General features: G+C 40.3%; 1 protein-coding gene across 1 annotated transcript; it reads right to left on the reverse strand.

Moving 5' to 3' along the window:
• Positions 1-21: 21 nt before the first annotated feature.
• On the reverse strand, positions 22-21639 carry GALM (galactose mutarotase). The gene is made up of 8 exons (XM_083350695.1): positions 20635-21639; positions 14987-15141; positions 11537-11743; positions 10664-10745; positions 8575-8713; positions 2639-2813; positions 384-482; positions 22-316 (listed from the first exon to the last, which is right to left on the reverse strand). Exons 1-7 carry the CDS (start codon positions 20822-20824, stop codon positions 405-407), a joined length of 1026 nt encoding a protein of 341 aa, XP_083206821.1. The 5' UTR covers positions 20825-21639; the 3' UTR covers positions 22-316; positions 384-404.
• Between the last annotated feature and the right edge of the window lie 1187 nt (positions 21640-22826).

Genomic DNA, 22826 nt, shown 5'->3' on the forward strand with positions numbered 1-22826 from the left:
CGCTGGAAAATACGGTATGATCGTATTATTATGTCACAGTAATACCTGCATTGTCAAAGAACACTGCCAACAGACCAGCTTATGTCTTCATGATTTTAAAATAGGACTTTGTATTTAGAGCAGATGTAATATATCTTTGTCAAAAGATGGTAAACACATGATAACATTCAATTTGTTGAGTGAACTTATATTTCACTACTTTTCTATTATGAAGAGGGGATTTAACCAAATACTATCTTTTAATGGTTTTCTTTGATGAAATGTGTGCTATAATCAGGATATTCAGAATCTGCTTTAATCAAAATGTTTTTGTATAATTATTTATTAATTTATTATTATTAATTTAATTTGTATACTGCCCTTCTCCCGAAGGACTCAGAAAGATTAACTTAGAAAGATTTCATTTAAGATACAGAGAACTTGAAAAATGTTGTGGTATTGTATTCATCTCCTGGGTACAGCAGGACGTCTGGGAAATTAGACTATAAAGAAGAAAAAAACACTTTAGAACCATACTTGTACTCAATTGTTTGCATTTAAAAACAGCTTCAAAATACTCTGATCCGTGTTCAGAGGTTTTTCCAATATTTATATTCTTGTCTGGAATGGAAAACATTTCCTAAATGATTGGAATATTTGTAATTTTTTCAAAACCTACTTTTTTACATTCTAACAAATGAATTGTAAGGAAAGATTGGCTAAAATGGACACATTTAATAGATAAGTGCTTGATGGCTACAGTGGGACAAAAAAGTATTTAGTCAGCCACCAATTGTGCAAGTTCTCCCACTTAAAAAGATGAGAGAGGCCTTTAATTTTCATCATAGGTATACCTCAACTATGAGAGACAAAATGGGGGGAAAGAATCCAGGAAATCACATTGTAGGATTTCTAACGAATTTGCAAATTATGGTGGAAAATAAATATTTGGTCAATAACAAAAGTTCATCTCAATACTTTGTTATATACCCTTTGTTGGCAATGACAGAGGTCAAACGTTTTCTGTAAGTCTTCACAAGGTTTGCACACACTTGCTGGTATTTTGGCCCATTCCTCCATGCAGATCTCCTCTAAAGCAGTGACGTTTTGGGGCTGTCGCTGGGCAACATGGACTTTCAACTCCCTCCAAAGATTTTCTATGGGGTTGAGATCTGGAGACTGGCTAGGCCACTCCAGGACCTTGAAATGCTTCTTACGAAGCCACTCCATTGCCCGGGCGGTGTGTTTGGGATCATTGTCATGCTGAAAGACCCAGTCACGTTTCATCTTCAATGCCCTTGCTGATGGAAGGATGTTTTCACTCAAAATCTCACTATACATGGCCCCATTCATTCTTTCCTTTACACAGATCAGTCTTCCTGGTCCCTTTGCAGAAAAACAGCCCCAAAGCATGATGTTTCCACCCCCATGCTTCACAGTAGGTATGGTGTTCTTTGGATGCAACTCTGCATTCTTTCTCCTCCAAACACGACGAGTTGAGTTTTTACCAAAAAGTTCTACTTTGGTTTCATCTGACCATATGACATTCTCCCAATCCTGTTCTGGATCATCCAAATGCTCTCTAGCAAACTTCAGATGGGCCCGGACATGTACTGGCTTAAGCAGGGGGACAAATCTGGCATTGCAGGATTTGAGTCCCTGGCGGCGTAGCGTGTTACTGATGGTAGCCTTTGTTACTTTGGTCCCAGCTCTCTGCAGGTCATTCACTAGGTCCCCCCGTGTGGTTCTGGGATTTTTGCTCACCGTTCTTGTGATCATTTTGACCCCACGGGGTGAGATCTTGCGTGAAGCCCCAGAACGAGGGAGATTATCAGTGGTCTTGTATGTCTTCCATTTTCTAATAATTGCTCCCACAGTTGATTTCTTCACACCAAGCTGCTTGCCTATTGCAAATTCAGTCTTCCCAGCATGGTGCAGGTCTACAATTTTGTTTCTGGTGTCCTTCGACAGCTCTTTGGTCTTGGCCATAGTGGAGTTTGGAGTGTGACTGTGGACTGGTGTCTTTTATACTGATAACAAGTTGAACCAGGTGCCATTCATACAGGTAACGAGTGGAGGACAGAGGAGCCTCTTAAAGAAGAAGTTACAGGTCTGTGAGAGCCAGAAATCTTGCTTGTTTGTAGGTGACCAAATACTTATTTTACCGAGGAATGTACGAATTAATTCATTAGAAATCCTACAATGTGATTTCCTGGATTCTTTCCCCCCATTTTGTCTCTCATAGTTGAGGTATACCTATGATGAAAATTACAGGCCTCTCTCATCTTTTTAAGTGGGAGAACTTGCACAATTGGTGGCTGACTAAATACTTTTTTGTCCCACTGTATCTGGTTTACTATCTGGTAGCCGAATTTCTTGGCATTAAGAGCTAGGCAAGATACAGAGAAATCACATTCTTTGAAGGTTGTATTTAGATTTAAACTGGAGGAATTGCTTTTTGAATACAATTTAAAATTGGGGGAAGGAGCAACATGTAAGTATAATTCTATTACATGACAATGCAAGATTTCTCTTCAGCTCCAACACAGAAATTTCATTTAATCTATAGGTCAACCCGTAATACTCCAATGGCAAAAGCTTCAATATATTGGGGTCCAAGACTATTATGTGGTGTCTTTTAGCATCTAAAAAAATGTACCTGATTCACGGCATTTGGCCAGTTTTGTGTTTCAAGGCAGAAACCAGAATGCTTGAGGTACACATGGCCCTCTTTACCCTTTAGAGTCCCATCCAAGAAATTTCCTGTATAAAATTGAACACCAGGTTGAGTTGTATAAACTTCTATCATTCGGCCACTAGGAGGATGATAAGCTCTGAAAAAAGACAATAGATGGTTACTAAATTAGACTTTCTGTGTACTCCTACTTGCAGAAATTCCATCTTTGTCTTGATAAAATGTTACACTTATTAAATTTAAAAGTTAAACAACTGCCTTGGTTTAACCTACCTCATAGGGTTTTTGGGAGGACAAAATGAGGTCACTTCCCCATACATGCCATTTGAGCTTTAGCAAAAGATGTGCTGATTTAAATAAAAGTCACCCTCTAAAATGTAATCTATGAACATTTTCAGACAAGAGGATATAAGATTGCAGCCTTAGATTTGTTGGCACAAAAACATTACCATTTCACATAATTTTAACATAAAGTATTTAAGAATTAAATTATTTTCTTTAAAAAGACAAATTGTATCTCTAGTCATTTTAAGTAAATGATTTGATAGCACCACTTTACACCACACTGGTGAGACCATACTTGGAATAGGGTGTCTAGTTCTGGTCATCAAAATACAAAAATGGTGCTAAGACCCTGGAAAGTAGAGAAGAGCAACAAAGACGATAGAGGATCTCTTGGAGGCTGAGGGAGCTAGGTAAGTCGAGTCCCGTGGTGGCGAACCTATGGCACGCGTGCCACAGGTGGCACGCAGAGCCTTCTCTGTGGGCACGCATGCCGTCGCCCCAGTCCTAGGCCTTTTTGCTTTAGGCCTCCACTGTGTGCAAAAAAATGGTTCAATCAATTTCAACTTCTCACGGGGAAAAAAAGATCTCGCAAAGTTGGAATTGATTGAACTTTTTAATCCCACCCGGTCTGCCATTACCACCACAGCCACGCCCACCCAATGGGCCACGCGCACCTGGCACCCGATGATACATAAGTGGGTTTTGGGTCGCAGTTTGGGCACTCAGTCTCTAAAAAGTTCACCATCACTGGTCTAGCCTATCAAAGAGAAGGATTAGGGGGGACATGACTATTTTCCAGTACTTCAGAAGCTACCAATGAAGGAGAATACAGTATTTGTAGCTCAAGGTTGAAATGAGGGGTCCTTAGTGCTCTCTTGAGCTTGTTTTCTTGCAGAAAACCTGCACTGATGTTACCTAGTTAGGGTAATGAAACTTCTGCAAGAAAACAAACTCAGAGCACCAAGGACCTCTCACTCCAGAAGTTGTCACAGAGAAAAGGGGGTTGGCTTATTCTTCAAAACACCAGGGGGCAGACAAGAATTAATGGGTGGAAGCTTGTTAAAGAGAGATACTAGAATAAATTTTCTGACAGTCTGAACAAATAATTAGTAGAATAGCTTGCCTCTTGGAGGTTTTCAAAAACAGACTGAACAAACATTTAATTGTGATGAAAAAAGGCTCCCGCCTTGAGCAGGAGGACCCTTCCAACCTATGATTCTTATGTTCTATTTAAATAATATAGACAGGCCATTATAAAGTGGATATCAATCTGTTCATACACAAACAGAATCAAATGAGTATTAAATCTCCCAAGATCACTTGAGAGTGAGTAGAAACACAAATAAACACACAATACCTGTTTCTAGCCTTCTAATCCTTGATTAAAAAATGCACATTGTAAAGGGAAATGAAGCAGATTCCTCAGTAGAACTGTGCTGTGTTTTGTATATAAAGGGGGAAAAAGTGCCTCAAAGTACAAAAGCCTCAGATAGCACTTCTTGGCACCCTCCTTAAAGCAATGGCATCTTTTCCTGAGTTTGATGTGGCTGCTGTACAATAGCAGGAAAAATGCACTTGGAGGTCATCTAGTCCAGGACTTTTCAACCTTTTCACCCATTGTACCACTTTTAGGATATGGCAACATCCGAGTACCACCACTCGCCTAGCAAAGTGTCAAAAACTTGATGACCAAAAAAAAGACCCTGGGACACTGTTACCGTCATAAATATGAATCAGTTGCTAAGCATCTCAATGTAAATCACAAGACCCTGGAGATGCTGCAACACTCCAGCTGATCGGCGCTTCATCTGGGCTCAGAAGCACCAGGATCAGTGCCGAGCTTCACTGACCCCTGACAGCCCTGCAGCTCCAGCCATCTCTCGCTCAGGCTTGTGCGGTGCTGCCAACGCTTCAGCTCATTCCCCTGTCCTGCTACCACTTTTCTAGGATGGTCGCGTACCACCTGCCAGGTGCCAGTGTACCACAGGTGGTACCCGTATCACTGGTTGAAAAGCCCTGATCTAGTCCAACCCACTGCTCAAGCAGGAAACCCTATACCATTTCAGGCAAATGGCTGTCCAGTCTCTTCTTAAAAACTTCCCGTGTTGGAACATTCACTGCTTCTGGAGGAAGGTTGTTCCACTGATTAATTGTTCTATCAGAAAATTTCTCCTTAGTTCTAGATTGCTTCCCTCTTTGGTTAGTTTCCATCTGTTGCTTCTTTTCCTACCTTCAGGTGCTTTGAAGAATAGCTTGACTCCCTCTCCTTTGTGGCAGCCCCTGAGATATTAGAACACTGCTATCATGTCATCCCTCATCCTTCTCTTCATTAAACTAGACATACCAAATTCCAGCAGCTGTTCCTTATATGTTTTAGTCTCCAGTCCCCTAACCATCTTTGTTGCTCTTCTCTGCACTCTTTCTAGAGTCTCAACGTCTTTTTTACATCGTGGTGACCAAAACTGGATGCAGTATTCCAAGTGTGGCCTTACCAAGGAATTGTAAACTGGTATTAAGACTTCATGTGATCTTGATTCTATCCCTCTGTTAATGCAGCCTAGCATTGTGTTGGCTTTTTTGGCAGCTGCAACACACTGCTGGCTCATAGTGATTGTCCACTAGGACTCCAAGATCCCTCTCACAGTTGCTACTATTGAGCAAGGTACCACCTACTATACCTGTGCATATTGTTTTTCTTGCCTAAATGTACAACCTTACTTTTTTCACCACTGAATTTCATTTTGTTAGATAGCACCCAATGTTCAAGTCTGTCAAGATCCTTCTGTATCTTAAGCCTATCTTTTGGAGTTTTGGCTATTCCTGCCAGTTTGGTGTCATCTGCAAATTTGATGAGTTCCCCATCTATCCCCTCATCCAAATCGTTGGTGAAGATGTTGAAGAGCACTGGGCCCAGAACAGAGCACTGGGCACCCCACTACACACTTCCCTCCATGTAGATGCAGTTCCATTGAGGACCACAAGCTGAGTACGGCTGGTCAGCCAGCTACGAATCCATCTGGTGGTGATGCTGTCTAATTCATATTTTTCTATCTTATCAAGTAGTAAGTTGTAGTCTACTTTATCTAATGCCTTACTGAAGTCCAAGTAAATTATATCCACAGCATTCCTCTGGTCCACTATTTTTGTCACCTGGTCAAAGAATGCAATAAGATTTGTCTGGCATGATCCGTTTTTGACAAATCCATGTTGGCTTTTGGTAATGACTTTGTTTGCCTCTTAAGTGTTCACTGATTTGTTGCTTAGCTTTTCCAGAATCTTCCCAGGTATTGAGGTCAGGCTAGTAGGTCTATACTTTCCATTTTTTCCCCTCTTTTGAAGATGGGAACTACATTTTTTAATTTAATTTAATAATATTTCTATACCGCCCTTCTCCTGAAGGACTCAGGGCGGTGAACAGGGCAAGAATAAAAATACAAGATTACAAAAGTTAAAAAAAGATTAAATACATGCCCATATACTAAAAATACATCTTAAAACCCCAATAAAATGACAATAACAACCCCCCCAGTCCCCTCATCAGGCCAGGCCGGCTTGTTCAAAAAAGTATGTTTTTAGCTCGCGGCGAAAGGAGCGAAGATTGGGCGCCGTCCGGAGCTCAACCGGTAGCTGATTCCATAGCTCCGGGGCGCCCACAGAGAAGGATCTCCCCCTGGGGGCCACCAGTCGACATTCTCTGACCGGTGGCACCCTGAGGAGGCCCTCTCTGTGGGAACGCACAGGGCGGAGGGAAGTCGATGCTGGCAGCAGGTGTTCCCTAAGGTACTCCGGACCCCTGCCATGTAGGGCTTTGAACACCATTACTAGTACCTCTTTTCCAGTCCTCTGGTAGTTCCCCAGTGCTCCAGGATCTTTGAAATATATAGTTCAGTGGTTCTGAGATCACATCTGCCATTTCCTTCAGAACTTTGGGTTGTAATCCATCTGGTCCTGGTGATTTGAACTTGTCTAGGGTAGACCGGTGCTCACTTACCATTTTCTTGCCTATGTTAAATTGTGTTTCTGATTTGTTTTTTACGGTACTGTTTTTGATAGGTTGGACTGTTTTTTCCTTTTTGTAAATAGGGATGCAAAAAACAAGTTGAGTAGTTCTGCTTTCTCCCTGTTGCTTGTCACATTCTTGCCACTTTCTCCCAGTAATGGCCCAATCATTTCCTTAACTTTTTTCTTGTTTTTTACATGTTGAAAGAAGCTTTTTTTGTTATTTTTGACTTTTGTTGCAAGCCTTAGTTCATTTTGAACCTTAGCTTTCCTCACTTCATCTTTGCAGGCTCAGGCTATTTGCTGATATTCTGCCTTAGTTATGTGCCCCTCTTTCCACTTTTTATACTTGTCATATTTGTCTTTCAATTTATCAGAGTTCTTTATGCAGCCATGCTGGTTTCTTTTGACAGCTGTTATTTTTCTTCTTCATATTGGTGGAGCAGTGGGCTAATGCCTCCTTAAGTAACACCAGCTGCCTGCAATTAGTGCAGGTTCACATCCCACCAGGCTCAAGGTTGACTCAGCCTTCCATCCTTCCGAGGTAGGTAAAATGAGGACCCAGATTGTTGGGGGCAATAAGCTGACTTTGTAATAATGCCGCTTGAGGGGGCCCGAAAGCCCTAATAAGCAGGCATATACATAGAATGAAGGCTATTGCTAAGCACATTGATTTGTGCTTTAAATTGTAAGCCGCCCTGAGTCTTCGGAGAAGGGCGGGATATAAATGGGATTAAAAAAATATTTTTCTTCTTTGTTGGTATTGTGTGAGACTGGGCTTTTATAATCTCACTTTTCAAAATTTCCCAAACTTCTTGAGTTGTTTTCCCCTTGAGGATTCTCATCCATGGAATCCTTCCCAAGCTCTACATTTATTGAAATTAGCCCTCTTAAAGTCCAAGACTCTAGTTTGACTGTGATCTATTGCTTGTGCTTGTAGTACATTTACAGCATTCTCTGTTCAACCAACAGAAACAAATTATGTTGTAACATGACAGAGATAACACACTGATAATAATTTCAATGTGCACCAGAATAATCTCATACTCAAGCTCAGGCCTTCATATTTTAACACCTGGTTTTCTGTGCTGCTATATTCTTATGAAGGATGAAAGACAGATAAAAATAGTAAAATATAAAAATGTGGAAAATGATTTCCAATGGTAGTTTAAATAAAGCATCCCTTTCTTACATTTACCTTAACAATAAATTCCAAAGAAAAGTGTAGATCTCAATAAACCTCAAAGAACATCTTTGATGAGCCTCCATGGCATTTAAAATATGAAAATACCTTTTGTTACAGATTCTATTCCAAAACTGTATTCCATCAGATACCATTTTTTTCTTCTAACTTCTCTGATAACCTTTCTACATAGACAGTAAAATTTATCCTTTTGACTATTTTGCTATATCACCATTGTCTTTTTTTTCCTTTGGAGGTGGGGACTATAATTTTAACAAATTTAAATTGGAATTTAGTGGCATATTTTTATGAAAAACAGAATATTAATCATTTTGATTGAATCAATCAAAAAAGAAAAGCATAAAGCAAAGTTAGAGTGAAACTTTTACAACCATCACATATAGAGAATAAATGAATTAAACCAAATGTTTACCTGGCACAGAAATGTTCTTTTCTCTGGACCAAACAAAAGTTGTGATCAAATCCATTCAGCTGAAACTTCTGCAAATGACTTCCAAGTTCTTTAGGCTTTCGCAGGTCAAATGGAGTATCCTGCACTGGTATGATCTTTCCTGATTAGCGAGAGGAAAACAAGTCAAAACATGAGTGAAGATATACAGGAACTGATGTAGCATGAAATATTCAGCTGTTTGATTTGGTTGGTTGTTTATTAATAAAATTTATTGGCCACCCATCTTACCATAGGGTAACTCTGGGTGGCTTACATAAAAAGTTAAAAACAAACATTAAAACCAGACATATGATTATAAAAACATAAAGGACATGAAACATAAAAAATACAGTGACTATTGGCTTTTCACAGTGGCTGTTGTTAAGATAATAATCTCTGCACTAAATACAATATGCACTGTAATTTTAAAAAACACTATCTTCCTTAAAAGTATTTTCATCAAGTGCTTCCACATCACACAATTATCATTCATTCCAGCTCTAATCCCCAAACCTCTCCCCAAATAGTCTAAAGTCAGTCTTGAGTGCTTTTTATTTCTGCCAGCCTCAGAAAGCCAGTTTGGTCTAGTGCAGGGTTAGGCAACCTTGGCTCTTTTATGACTCGTGGACTTCAACTCCCAGAATTCCTGAGCCAGCTGCTGGCTCAGGAATTCTGGGAGTTGAAGTCCACGAGTCATAAAAGAGCCAAGGTTGCCTACCCCTGGTCTAGTGGTTAAGGCATTAGGCTAGAAACCAGGAGACTGTGAATTCTAATCTGCCTTAGACATAAAAGTCAGTTGGTTACTTTGGGCCAGTCACTCTCTGTCACAGGGTTGTTCTGGAGAAAACAGGATAAGGGAGTAGTATTGTGTATGATCACCACCTTGAGTTATTTATAAAAGTAATGAAGGTAGCATATAAATAAACATCACTGAGAACAGGCAGGAAATACTTTGAGCCAATTAGTTTTTCTTCTAGCTGACTGATAAGGTTAAAAAAAAACTTGGTACAAAGTGTCCTACCCTCCTGATCTGTCACAATTCTTAAAATAATAATAATAGCCAGCCTAGAAAAAATAAGGAATTGCTGGCAGACAAAAGCTTCTACGTTTTCGGGACCTGTGTGCATTTGTCATGTCAGTTATGAGAAAAGGTTACCATTCCTTCTATTTCTTTCTCTTAAAAAAGCCTTTGCTGCTAGATGTGCTTCTGGAAAATTAGCACGAGTGGTATACAAATCAAAAACCAGTAATGCCATCATTTCCCACTAAAAGATTTTAAATAGGTCTGTGATCCCAGAGATCCACTGCAAATCATATTCACCGGAATAGATGTACCATAATCTGTACTGATATACTGATGTACTTGTCGATCAGAAGGTCGGCAGTTTGGCGGGCCGAATCCCGAGTGCTGCGTAATAGAGTGAGCACCTGTTACTCGTCCCAGCTTCTGCCAACCTAGCAGTTCGAAAGCACGTAAAAAAATGCAAGTAGAAAAATAGGGACCACTACGGTGGGAAGGTAACAGCGTTCCGTGCGCCTTTGGCGTCTAGTCATGCCGGCCACATGACCATGGAGATGTCCTCGGACAAGCGCTGGCTCTTCGGCTTTGAAATGGAGATGAGCACCGGCCCCTAGAGTTGGAAACGACTAGCACGCATGTGCGGGGGAACCTTTACCATATATATATTTGTGTGTGTGTGTGTGTGTGTGTGTGTGTGTGTGTGTGTATGTATATGTATACACACACATATATATGTATATGTATATATATATGTATATGTATACACACACACATACACACACACACACACACACACACACACACATATATATAAAACCCACATCTGGATGTAAATTACAAAGCATGGGCTCGGGCTATGCGTTCTAATTTCTGTAATGTTACAATAAGGTTGATAGTCATTATCTCAACAATTCCCCTATAATTCCAGTTTGGGATATATAACCTGTTAAATGGTAATTTGAAAACAGGATCTTAAATTGATAACAAACCCAGTTTTTTTTTTCTCCTTAGAATGCAGCTTCATCTTCAAAGATACTCAGATTAACCAACCTGTTGGAATCAGAGTTTCATCCAGTGGCAAGTAACAATCTGCCTCTATGGTAAATTCATGGTCATAGATGTTGGATGAGCCCTGAGTTATGAAAACAAAAAAATACCATAATACTAGACACAAAAAGATAATAATATGTTGATTTTTTTTCTGACACAGATCTCATTTTTAAATATATATTTTTATTATGAAGTTTGTTACAATGGGTAAAATCTGATACAAACTAAACTTGAACAGAAAAAAGGGAAAAAGAATAAAATAAAGAAACATAAATATGTTACTTCCAACCTTCATCATTGAAGTATAGACAGATTAGTAACTCTTCACTCCTTATAACGGTGCTTCCCAAACTTTTTCTTTCATTACCCAAAACCGCCTATAAGAAAGTGTTATCAAACTTGGGGGAGCGGCCATAAGTCCCTCCCTTCAACACCAGAATAACTTCAAGTGGTTGCTGAACAGCCACAATTGGGGACCATCTGTATTACAAAAATAATGTAATTGATATTTATGTCATTTCAACAAATTAGCATTGGTAATTTCATCTTTTTTCATCTTAATAGGAATATGTCGGGAGAGTTTTGAATATATTTTTGTAGACATGGTGATCTTTAAATGTATAGCTTTCCAATTTGCTTCAGAGCCAAATTCAAAAGGTTCCAAAACGTAAACATTGGATTTTGTCCAATTTAGGGTTTAGGCTTTATGATCAATAGATGCTACAATTTCCTTGATTACTGTAGTAGATTTTAGCAGAGACATGAAAAATAACTCCACGTAGACAAGGGCTTCAGTACTTAAAAGAAATGTGGGATCTGTCTTTTTTGTTAAATATTCTTGCCACATTAGCAATGGTTATGAAACTTACTTACCTGACCTCCAAGATTGAAGTAAGTGTGGTTTGTTAGATTGACTGGTGTAGTCTTACTAGTTTGAGCCCTGTAATTAATTGTTAACTCCCCATCCTTGAGTGTATATGATATCCACACTTTCAGCTCACCAGGATATCCCTCTTCACCATCTGGACTTATTCTGAAAAAGCGGACACCATCTGGCAGGATTTCAGGGAACCAGATAACCTAAAATACAATTTGATGAGCTTAAAGAATAAATCAATCAACTGGACCAACCTTCAAATACTGCTCAAATGTGTTCAGACTTCTAGAATTTCTAGTCAGCAAGAAACTATAGTCTAACATAACTGAAGACATAGCTTTGGGAAAAGCTGTGGTATTTGTATAGACATCTGTGTGAAGATCTACTTATTCTACTTATTCTAAATGTAGGTCTTGAGATTTATACTCAACTGTTTTCTACTCTCAGACAATGAAATAGCCTTTAATAGATGAAGTCTTCTCTATCAGAGGGAAGCTTCTGAGCCAATGGACAAATCCATTTGGTGAAGAGGGCAATTTTCTAAGCATAAACTTTTAAAGCAAGGTAGAACATAAAGAGGTTTAACAACATATTGAGAAATTAATATCCTTTAAACATACAAAATTATAAAAGATAATTTCATGTATTTTAATTAACAGTTGTTTTTAATATGAAACAATAGTGGCCTCCTTATATTACCAGATATAAAGCATACTGTGATTAGAATATATAGAAAAAAATATATGTGCTGGAGCAGTTGGTCATGCAACCAATAAGGGAGGGAGGCAATACTAGACCTACTCTTAAGTAGTGCTCAAGATTTGGTAAGAGAAATATATGTACTCAAACATATTGGGAATAGTGACCATAATGAAATAAATTTCACCTTCAGAGAAGCAATAATCTAAAGAACACATCATACACAATCTTATTTGACTTTAAACTTTATATATTTATATTTATATTTATTAAATTTTTATACCGCCCTTCTCCCGAAGGACTCAGGGCGGTGTACAGGGCAATAAATATTAAAAACTAAGTACAAAAGTTAAAAAACAATTAAATATTATGCCCGATATATACAGTAATTAAAAAACCATGTTAAAACCCCAACCCCTAACCCATCAAACCAGGCCGGATTGCTCAAATAAATATGTTTTTAGATCCCGCCGGAAGGAGCGAAGGTCGGGGGCCATCAGGTCTGGCGCGCCCACAGAGAATGCCTTCCCCCTAGGGGCCACCAATCGACATTCTTTGATCGGAGGCACCCTGAGGCCCTCTCTGTGGGAGCGCACTAAATGGAGGGAAGTTGACGCCGGCCACAAGTGTTGCCGTAGGTAATCCGGACCCATGCCATGTAGGGCTTTGTAAGTCATTACCAACACCTTGAATCTCACCTGGAGGGCAACCGGCAGCCAATGCAGCTCGCGGAGCAAAGGTGTAACATGGAAGTATCGGGAGACTCCCAACACAACTCGCGCGGCTGCATTCTGCACCAGTTGAAGCCTCCGAGTGGTCTTCAAGGGCAGCCCCATGTAGAGAGCATTACAGTAGTCCAGACGAGAGGTCACGAGCGCATGAGTGACTGTACGCAAGGCATCCCGGTCCAGATAGGGCCACAACTGGCGCACCAGGCGGACCTGGGCAAAGGCCCCCCTAGTCACAGCTCCAATATGATCTTCTAAAGAAAGCTGTGAGTCTAGGAGGACCCCCAAGTTGTGCGTCCTATCTACGGGGGGTAACAACTCACCCCCCATGGCAAGAGAAGGCTGTTGAAAAGGAAACCCAAAGACCAAGCATAATATATTCATAAATTTAGGAAAATGGCCCCCAAATGAGACTGTGTGGTTGATTAGCACTATGAAGAAAGCTATGAAGCCCAAGAAAAAATTATTTAAGATTCATTTTTTCTTGGGCCCCACAGCTTTAGTTACTTTTCATTAGAAGTGGTCTTTCACTTTAGGAAATGAAAGACCAGTCCTAATGAAGAAAACAAAAATGAGTATAAACTCTGGCAAAAAAAATACAAAGGGACAGAAGTGGTAGGTCTTACTAAACAAATTGAATATCAACAACTCACCAGGCCATGATGTCATCCATCCAAGGATTATTAAGGTGCTTAAAGCTGAGACTATGGATCTCCTAAGTAGTCAACCTGTTCTATATATTTGGACACTGCAATTGAAACTGAAAAGCATCTAAAATAACTCCATCTTTTTAAAAGGATGATCTAGGGCAGGGCTTTTCAACCTTTTCACCCACTGTACCACTTTTAGGATATGGCAACATCCGAGTACCACCAGTCACCTAGCAAGGTGTCAAAAACTTGATGACCAAAAAAAAAAGGAAAAAAGCGATAAAGTACAGGTAGTCCTCGACTTACAACAGTTTGCTTAATGACTGTTCGAAGTTACAATGGCACTGAAAAAAGTGCCCCCCCGAGCAAGACTCTTGCCTGCCCTCCCGGCGGCGCTCTTTTTCCTGTCCGAGGTTTTCATTGTTGTGAGCATTTCTGTTGAGGATTGGCAGCGGGAGTGGGGTGGGGGGGTGCTTGGTTTTTATTCCCCCTGTCTGCTGGGTGGTTGGAGATGCTGCAACATTCCAGCTGATCGGCGCTTCTTCTGGGCTCAGCAGAAGCACCAGGATCAGCACCAAGCTCCAGCTGGAGCCTAGCGCTGATCCTGGTACTTCTGCTGAGCCCTGACAGCCCTGCAGCTCCAGCCATCTCTTGCTCAGCCTTGTGCGGTGCTGCCACCGGTTCAGCTCCTTCCCCTCCCCTGCTACCACTTTTCTAGGATGGTCGCATACCACCTGCCAGGTGCCAATGTACCACAGGTGGTACCCGTACCACTGGTTGAAAAGCCCTGGACTAGATTCTAGAAGACCTCCAAGATCCCTTCCAACTCTGTTCTAATTGAATTGAAATGAAATGTGATAGATAAATAAATGAAATAAACAAGCCTTTCATAAAGTCCTTTATCAAGGACTTCTCAATAAACATAAGAACTATGGAATAAAAGTGCAGGCATAAGCAACTAGCTGAAGAATTGCAGAGTAGAATAAGAGTAAACGGGGATACTGGGATTCCCCCCACGCACACAAATTTCACCCCACAAATAGCTTCTGCTCTTGGCAAGATTCTAAGAACAAAAGCCCCCTTGCTATTCAAATATAAGGGGAGAGAAGTTACGTTTGCTCAGATCTTTAACCCACTAGCCATCATAGACTTCCTTACTAGACATGGAAGGGTTTAGACTGCATGCCTAAGATTTGTAGGAACTTGCATTGCTAGAGTTGCCTGTATACACTGGTATCTGGCACCATTATATATTGAAAGTCTGGCACCATTACCTAGCAAAGTAATATCCAGCTTGATTATTCCATAAGAAAAAAGCAGAATAAACTATCTGACTAATTTATCATTAACTGTTCACTAGCAGATCTACCTTGTCAAACCCTTTGACTCCTCCATGCAAACTGTTGGATCCGTCATTGAGGGCCAGCTGATATTCATGTCCTTCCACTGTAAATTTCCCTTTGGCAATTCTGTTAGCCACCCGTCCAATGGTAGCTCCAAAATAGGGGTGCTTACAGATGTATCCTAAGAAAGAGAATAAAAGAGAGCAGCAGGATAATATAATATACATTTTAGAATTTAGTGTAAAACTAGTCAGATTTAAATGCCCACTGAGAGCACTCTTTCCTATGTATATCACCCAATAAATCTTAACTGAACAATATCTTATGAAAGAAGGGGCTCCTTAAGATTTCTCTGTTTATTTCAATGGAGGTGGCAATGTCATGTCTGCAAAGAGCTGTGTGCACAGAACTTCTACACTGAAGTTAATATCTATTGGATTGTATTCTCTGTAGCAGTGTTTTTCAACCCTGGCATTTTAAGCTATGTGGACTTCAATTCCCAGAATTCTTCAGCCAGTATTCTGGCTGGGGTATTCAGGGAATTGAATTCCACCCAGCTTATGGGTGCCAAGGTTGAGAAACCTGCTGTCTGGTTATGTAGTGTACTTTAGTACTGAGTTCAGATCCACATACTTGGGCCAGTCACTCTTTTCTAGCATAATTTAGCACCTCTCTGTAAAAAAAAAAATATAGGGCAAGCACAGAAGTGCATGTTTTGAATCAAAGAAATGATAAGAAAAAAATAAATTATTCAAAAAGTACTTATTTTCATTTGTACAAGTTTGTTTTGAAGAGGTTTTTTTTAGTTGATTCTCTTCCTTTCTGTAGGGCTAGTTCCAGTGGTGTTGGTGGAAGGGGAGAGATTGCTCCATAGGCCCTACTACAAGTTTGTATTCTCTCATCTCACCTTTTCAAAAGATTCATGAAACCACTAGATGAGGTCATTTGCTGTTTTGGGGTTTGCTATCATGTCTATTGATGATGCCCAATTACATATTACAACCTCAGTTGGCCAAGTAAACTCCAGGTTTTGTACCAATGCCTGGAGGAGGCTGTGTGTGTGTTTGGAATGTAGCAGTGTGGGAGTGAAGGACATGCCTAGGTATGCCCATGTAACACCTCTGCTTCATGAACTGTTGTTGTTGTTAGCTGTGAAGTCGTGTCCGACCCATCGCAACCCTATGGACAACATTCCTCCAGGCCTTCCTGTCCTCTACCATCTTCTGGAGTCCATTTAAGCTCACACCTACTGCTTTAGTGACTCCATCCAGCCACCACTTTCTCTGTCGTCCCCTTCTTCTATTGCCCTCAACCTTTCCCAGCATTAGGCTCCTCTCCAGTGAGTCCTTCCTTCTCATTAGGTGGCCAAAGTATTTCAGTTTTAGCTTCAGGATCTGGCCTTCTAAAGAGCAGTCAGGGTTGATCTCCTCTAGGACTGACTGGTTTGATCGCCTTGCAGTCCAAGGGACTCGCAGGAGTCTTCTCCAGCACCACAGTTCAAAGGCCTCAATTCTTTGGCGCTCAGCCTTTTTTATGGTCCAACTTTCACTGCCATACATTGCAACTGGGAAGACCATAGCCTTGACTATATGCACTTTTGTTGACAGGGTGATATCTCTGCTTTTTAGTGTGCTGTCTAGATTTGCCAAGGCTTTCCTCCCGAGGAGCAAGCATCTTTTAATTTCTTGGCTGCAGTCCCCATCTGCGGTGATCTTGGAGCCCAGGAAAATTGAGGATAGGTAGGGAATTAATTTTAATGCTTCACTGTCAGAAATGATCTTGGAGCCCGGGAAAATAAAATCTGTCACTACCTCCATTTCTTCCCCATCTATTTGCCAGGAATTGAGAGGGCCGGATGCTATGATCTTGGTTTTCTTAATGTTAAGTTTCAACCCAAGTTTTGCACTCTCCTTCTTCACCCGCAACAAGAGGCTCTTTAGTTGTTCTTCACTTTCTGCCATTAGAGTGGTATCATCTGCATATCTTAGGTTGTTGATATTTCGTCCGGCAATCTTAATTCCAACTTTTGATTCATCAAGCCCTGCCTTTCTCATGATGTGCTCTTCATATAAGTTAAATAGGCAGGGTGACAGTATACAGCCTTGCCGGACTCCTTTCCCAATTTTGAACCAATCAGTGGTTCCGTGTCCAGTTCTCACTGTTGCTTCTTGCCCACATATAGGTTTCTCTGGTTACTTGAGGGGCTATCCCATCTCCCATAGTGTCTCTACAGCCATTTTAATCTAGCAGGGTTGGCACACTTTGGGTTCTATTGATTAAAAAATACCATCTATCACCATCTCTGTAATATTACCTGGCCTCAACCCAGATTTGCTGAGAATCAGGAGAGATATCAATTTTAATAATAATACCATTTTTGTGATAAGATAAATTTTATGAAACCATATCAAAACTAAACTAAACACGATAAAAATAGATAAATGCTCTCTACAAAGGTTAACATTATCTTTAAGCATTTGAAATCTTCTCTTTGAAAATGTTCTTTTATGTACTAATTATAAATAATGTTAGGATAATTTTAATAACAGTAATGAGCACTTTTTCTGCATTAAACTTACTTTGGATTGCAAAAAACAGTGAAATTTCTTCTTTTTACATTATAGGGAACAAAAGTATATTTGTTAATCATTGTGAAAGAATGAAACTGCCTGTCTTGAAATGGAAAACCACAGTTGCTACCAAACAGTCATTGCAAAAGAAAGATTATCAAAATACAATTCTGTATCTACAGTAGTGGTATAGCTACGTATGTTAATCTGGTTCAAGAAAAACAATCTAATTGAGTCTTAAAGGCTAACTACATGATTCTGGCATATGGTTTTATGGATTACTTCCATCAGATATGATTAATGAAACTTATTATCATAAATGTTTCACTCCTTATGCTCCACAAAAAAAATTGCCTTCGTATTTAGTTTCTTATGGACTTAGTCACTAAAGCCCCCAACAGCAGTTAGCCCCAATATATGTTTCAACCTTTACTAGGCTCTGAAATATTCCCATCTCTAACATGCAATATGGGAACATACTTCCAGGGTCGGCAGAATTACTACAGCTGTCCAAGTGTATTGGGCTATCATTTCCGTGATACCCAAACAATGTGAATGTGATTGACTGTGGTGGATGGGATCAATGGGGGTTGTAGCTCAAAACAAATGGAGATAAGTGGTTTGGAGAAGACAGTCATATTCCTGCAACCTTTGAATTGACTTCCTTCTCTCTTTCCAAGCTTAGAAGGATAATTAGAATGCAAAGGGAAACAGTATTCTATCTGCTAAAGATATCAGGGAAGCATTCTTACCTTCCTGTAAAAAGTTTAGTTAATTAAAAGAGCTGGGCTGTACCAATTTGTGAACTGAACTTTTCATCCATAGGGAATTTGTTGACTCAGAAGAACTTAGTTCTTATGCAGATTGTTCACCCCATATACTTCAAGTCTTGGTAGTAAATTAATGTGATAATATATGTTGTGGTTTTACCACCTGTTGCAGATGGGACTTCAACCAAACTTCGAGGTTTACCTGTCACTACTCTTTGAAATTGGGGCAGCTGCCATTGTAAGCTTGCAGAAACCAAAATGTAAAACTAGTGGCTGGCTTTGGTTTCACATATCTATTTCCTAAAATCACATATTGAATTGAATACTTTATTTGGCCAAGTGTGATTAGATAAACTAGGACAGAGGTCCCCAACCTATGGGCTGCGGCCTACTACCGAGCCATGGCCCGTTGGCTACTGGGCTGCACACATGGCTGGCCAGTGCATGCGTGTGTGCCTATTCCTCCTCACGCTGGCGCTAGCCTTGGCATGACCTTTGGCGTGACCCTCGCACCTGCACTAGCCTCGGTGCGACCCTTGCTCCTGCACTAGCCTCAGTACGACCCTTGGCATGATTCTCGTGCCGGTGCTAGCCTTAACGTGATCCTCGCACCGGTGCTAGCCTTGGCACAACCCATGTACCTGCGCTAGCCTCGGCACGACCCTCACGCCTGCACTAGCCTCGGCACGACCCTCACGCCTGCACTAGCCTCGGCACGACCCTCACGCCTGCACTAGCCTCGGCGCTAGCCTCAGTGTGACCTTCATGCTGGCGCTCGCCTCAGATGGCCCTAGCATCCTCATTTACAGACCGTGCGTGTTCATGGCCCCGTTCACGCGTATGCATGCACAGCTATCTTTGGGGGTGTGCACATGTGTGCATAAAGGTGTCTGCCCCTCCCTTTCCCACTGGTCCACTAACCCAAAACGTTTGGTGACCTCTGCACTAGGAATTTGTCTTCGGTGCAGAAGCTCTCAGTGTATATGCAAAGGAATAGAATAATGATAACCATAATAATAATATCAATAAGGGGGAGTAAGAAGGATAATAAAAATGATAAATAATAATGCTACAGCCACACACAGACACTAGATAGCACTGTGAGAATTAGATGCTGAGCAGAAACATGGCCTCAGGGGAAAATGTGTCCCTGTGTCTAAATGTCTAAATGTCTAAATGTCTACGGAGATTCTCAATCATCCAAGTCATGGTGGTCCCCAAGGTGCTTTTTCAAAAGGAACTGAAGAAGCTTCTTGAATAAGAAGCAATATGTCTTCAAGAAAAAACAAAGAAGGTCCAGTTGCCTTTTGAAAAAGCAACCAGCAGTGATACACTTCTGCTAATTTACTATTAAGACTTAGCCAGTTATCTGAATGTGGCTTAATAGAGAAGATTAATAGAGAAGAGGTAGCTATATAAGGGGAAGCATCCTACTCTTGTTATGTTACTACATGCTTATGAAACTAAGCACAAAAAAACCACAGCAATTTGTTCCTAGTGAAGTCAAACATTTCAAAACAAGAACTTTAGTGCTTGAATCATTCATCTCTAATGTAAGAACAGAACAGTTTGGGGGCTGGGTTCCTTCCATAAGTGAAAACAAACTCAATTAGGCAGGTACCTGTGAAAAACCTTCAATGATTTAAATGCAATGGGAATGAAATGTAACTGAAATGTAACTGAAAAGACCAGGATTCCCTGTTTTATTTCATTCCTCTTTCAACTTTGATTCCTGTCTAGTGATCAGGCTCACTTGACTCCATTTTATGAATTCCCTTCCCCATCATAAAGTTTATTGCATCTACTGCAATATGATCTATCTAGTAACCCAAGACTGCAAATTCTATCTCTGCCTCTACAGATACCGTAGGTGGGCCTTTCTCTTGGAGATCAGGTGTCAGGTCACTAATAGTACAGAAATTGCTAAAATTTGTGTGCCAGACCTCCTCCTTGGTTTAGGACAGGGGTCTTCAAACTTGGCTCTTTTATGACTCATGAACTTCAACTCCCAGAATTCCTCAGCCAGCTCAGCACGCTGGCTGAGGAATTCTGGGAGCTGAAGTCCATGAGTCATAAAAGGGCCAAGTTTGAAGACCCCTGGTTTAGGGCAGGGATAGGCAGCCTCGGCTCTTTTATGACTCATGGACTTCAACTCCCAGAATTCCTGAGCCAGCTGGCTCAGGAATTCTGGGAGTTGAAGTCCATGAGTCATAAAAGAGCCGAGGTTGCCTACCCCTGGTTTAGGGGAATCTCAAAAAATCATATTAATGATGTAACTGAAAGCAAATTAGAATTCCCCCTTGTAATAATCTTATAAAACTCAACCAAACCCACCTTCCAAATGATCAAAGCCTAGAACAACGTCTGAAAACTTTCCGTTTCTGTCTTTAGTCTTCAAAGAGGTGATTATGCAGCCTAAGGTTATTATTTCCACTTCGACTGTGTCGGATCTGAGCAGGAATTTTTCCACGGTTCCGCCGCCAAGAGGCAATTCACCAAAGGCTTCTTTCTTCACCTCAAGCATTGTTTCTTCCTCTTTGCGCTAGTTTTCCAAACTATTTTCTACAGAATTCCACAACCTACGCTCGGTTATTTAGCACAAACTCACTTATTCCCTGAGACTTCCCCCAGGCAGGGGTAGGCAACCTTGGCTCTTTTATGACTCGTGGACTTCAACTCCCAGAATTCCTGAGCCAGCCATGCAGAGTAAACAGGAAGAGAACAATCCGACCACCACGTTTCCTCGGTCCCTTTGTTTTCAGCAAAACGTTCACGCCCCTCTCCTAACACATCTGCGAGGCAAAATATATAATTCGAAAACTAAATAGCGTCCGGTACGCATTTGCAGAGGTGAGAATTCAACTACAAGGTGGAGAGCGGGAAAACCGAGAGAATGTCGCGATAAAAACTGAAGAATTGCAAGATGGAACTCGTAGTTTCTTAGCACTGCTACGTAGAAGCCTGGTCTACTCAGATGAAAAAGTGGTATTTTGAAAGTAGAATAAAATAGTTTTGCGCGTTTAGAACGAGAAAGAAGGATATCGATCACTTAGCACAGCTATCAAGTGAGAAATTAAATAATTTTCATTTTTTATTATAGGGTAATAATGTTTGGGGCTGCATTTATCAGGAGTGAAAGGGCTATTTTAATTTTTTGAATTCCAAAAAATTCAAACCTCTTTTGTCTGGTGTCTGGAAATTCCAGATCTTTGGCCAATATTTGCATTCATTCAGTCATATAATCATGGAGGAGAAAATTAAGAAAAAATAAGTAATAATAATAATAAGTTGGAAGGGATCTTGGAGGTCATCTAGTCCAACCCCCTGCTCAGGCAGGAAACCTTATACCATTTCAGGCAAGTGGCTGTCCAGTGTCTTCTTAAAAACCTCCAGTGTTGGAGCATTCACCACCTCTGGAGGCAGGTTGTTCCACTGGTTAATTGTTCTAACTGTCAGGAAGTTTCTCCTTAGTTCTAAGTTGCTTCTCTCCTTTAGTTTCCATCCGTTGCTTCTTGTCCTGCTTTCAGGTGCTTTGGAGAATAGCTTGACTCCCTCTTCTTTGTGGCAGCCCCTGAGATATTGGATCACTGCTATCATGTCACCCCTCATCCTTCTCTTCGTTAAACTACACATACCTAATTCCAGCAACCATTCCCTATATGTTTTGGCCTCCAGCCCCCTAATCATCTTTGTTGCTCTTCTCTGTACCCTTTCTAGAGTCTCGACATGATGTGATGATGATGTTGATGAAGAGGATATATTAAGTCTGTATCAACTCTTAACTATATAGATGGATTTTCTCCAGGATATAAATAAATAAAATGAGTATACTTTATGATAAAATGAACGTCTGGCCCAAACAGTAGTCAAAGTGTCTTGATCACAAGTCTGTTTTAAATATAGTATGTAGAAATTTGGATTTAACTCACTAAATTCACCTGTCATTTTTGTTTATTGCTTCTCTAGATGATTCCATTACTAGTCATATGAGCAAAGTACAAATCCAGTAAAAATATAAAACAATCATGCAAAACTAAAATAACAAAAACAAATAAAGATAGCATTTGCTGCTTTTTTAGTCTCTTATGTTCCAGAAATTAAAAGGTTAAATTCACAGTCACAACAGATATAGCACTGTCATAGCTGACAAGCCAGGCTGCAGAGTTAAAGATGGAAATTGGTTTTGTACAAAGCTTCAGAGACAGATTAAAACAATTTTCTCTAAAATAATTAATTAGCAACTATTTTAAAATACTGTAGCAAGTGAATATGTATGTGGTTTTTCTGCTAGAGTCTTTAGGAAATATATTGAATTGGAAAATAGAATTGATGTGCTCTTTTTTGCTGAACCTGACTGAAATCTTACTTGTGAGCCACAATACTGGATATATCTGTTTATCTGCTTTTTAAATATTTTTTTCTTTTCTTTTTTTCTTTTGGTGCTTTTGAGTCAGTATAGAGACTCTTGATGATTGCTTGGACAAGTCCTACAGTTTTCTTGACAAGATTTTGGAAGTTAATTTGCC

Source organism: Vipera ursinii (assembly GCF_947247035.1).
Source record: "Vipera ursinii genome assembly, chromosome: 1".
NCBI classification, from domain to species: domain Eukaryota; kingdom Metazoa; phylum Chordata; class Lepidosauria; order Squamata; family Viperidae; genus Vipera; species Vipera ursinii.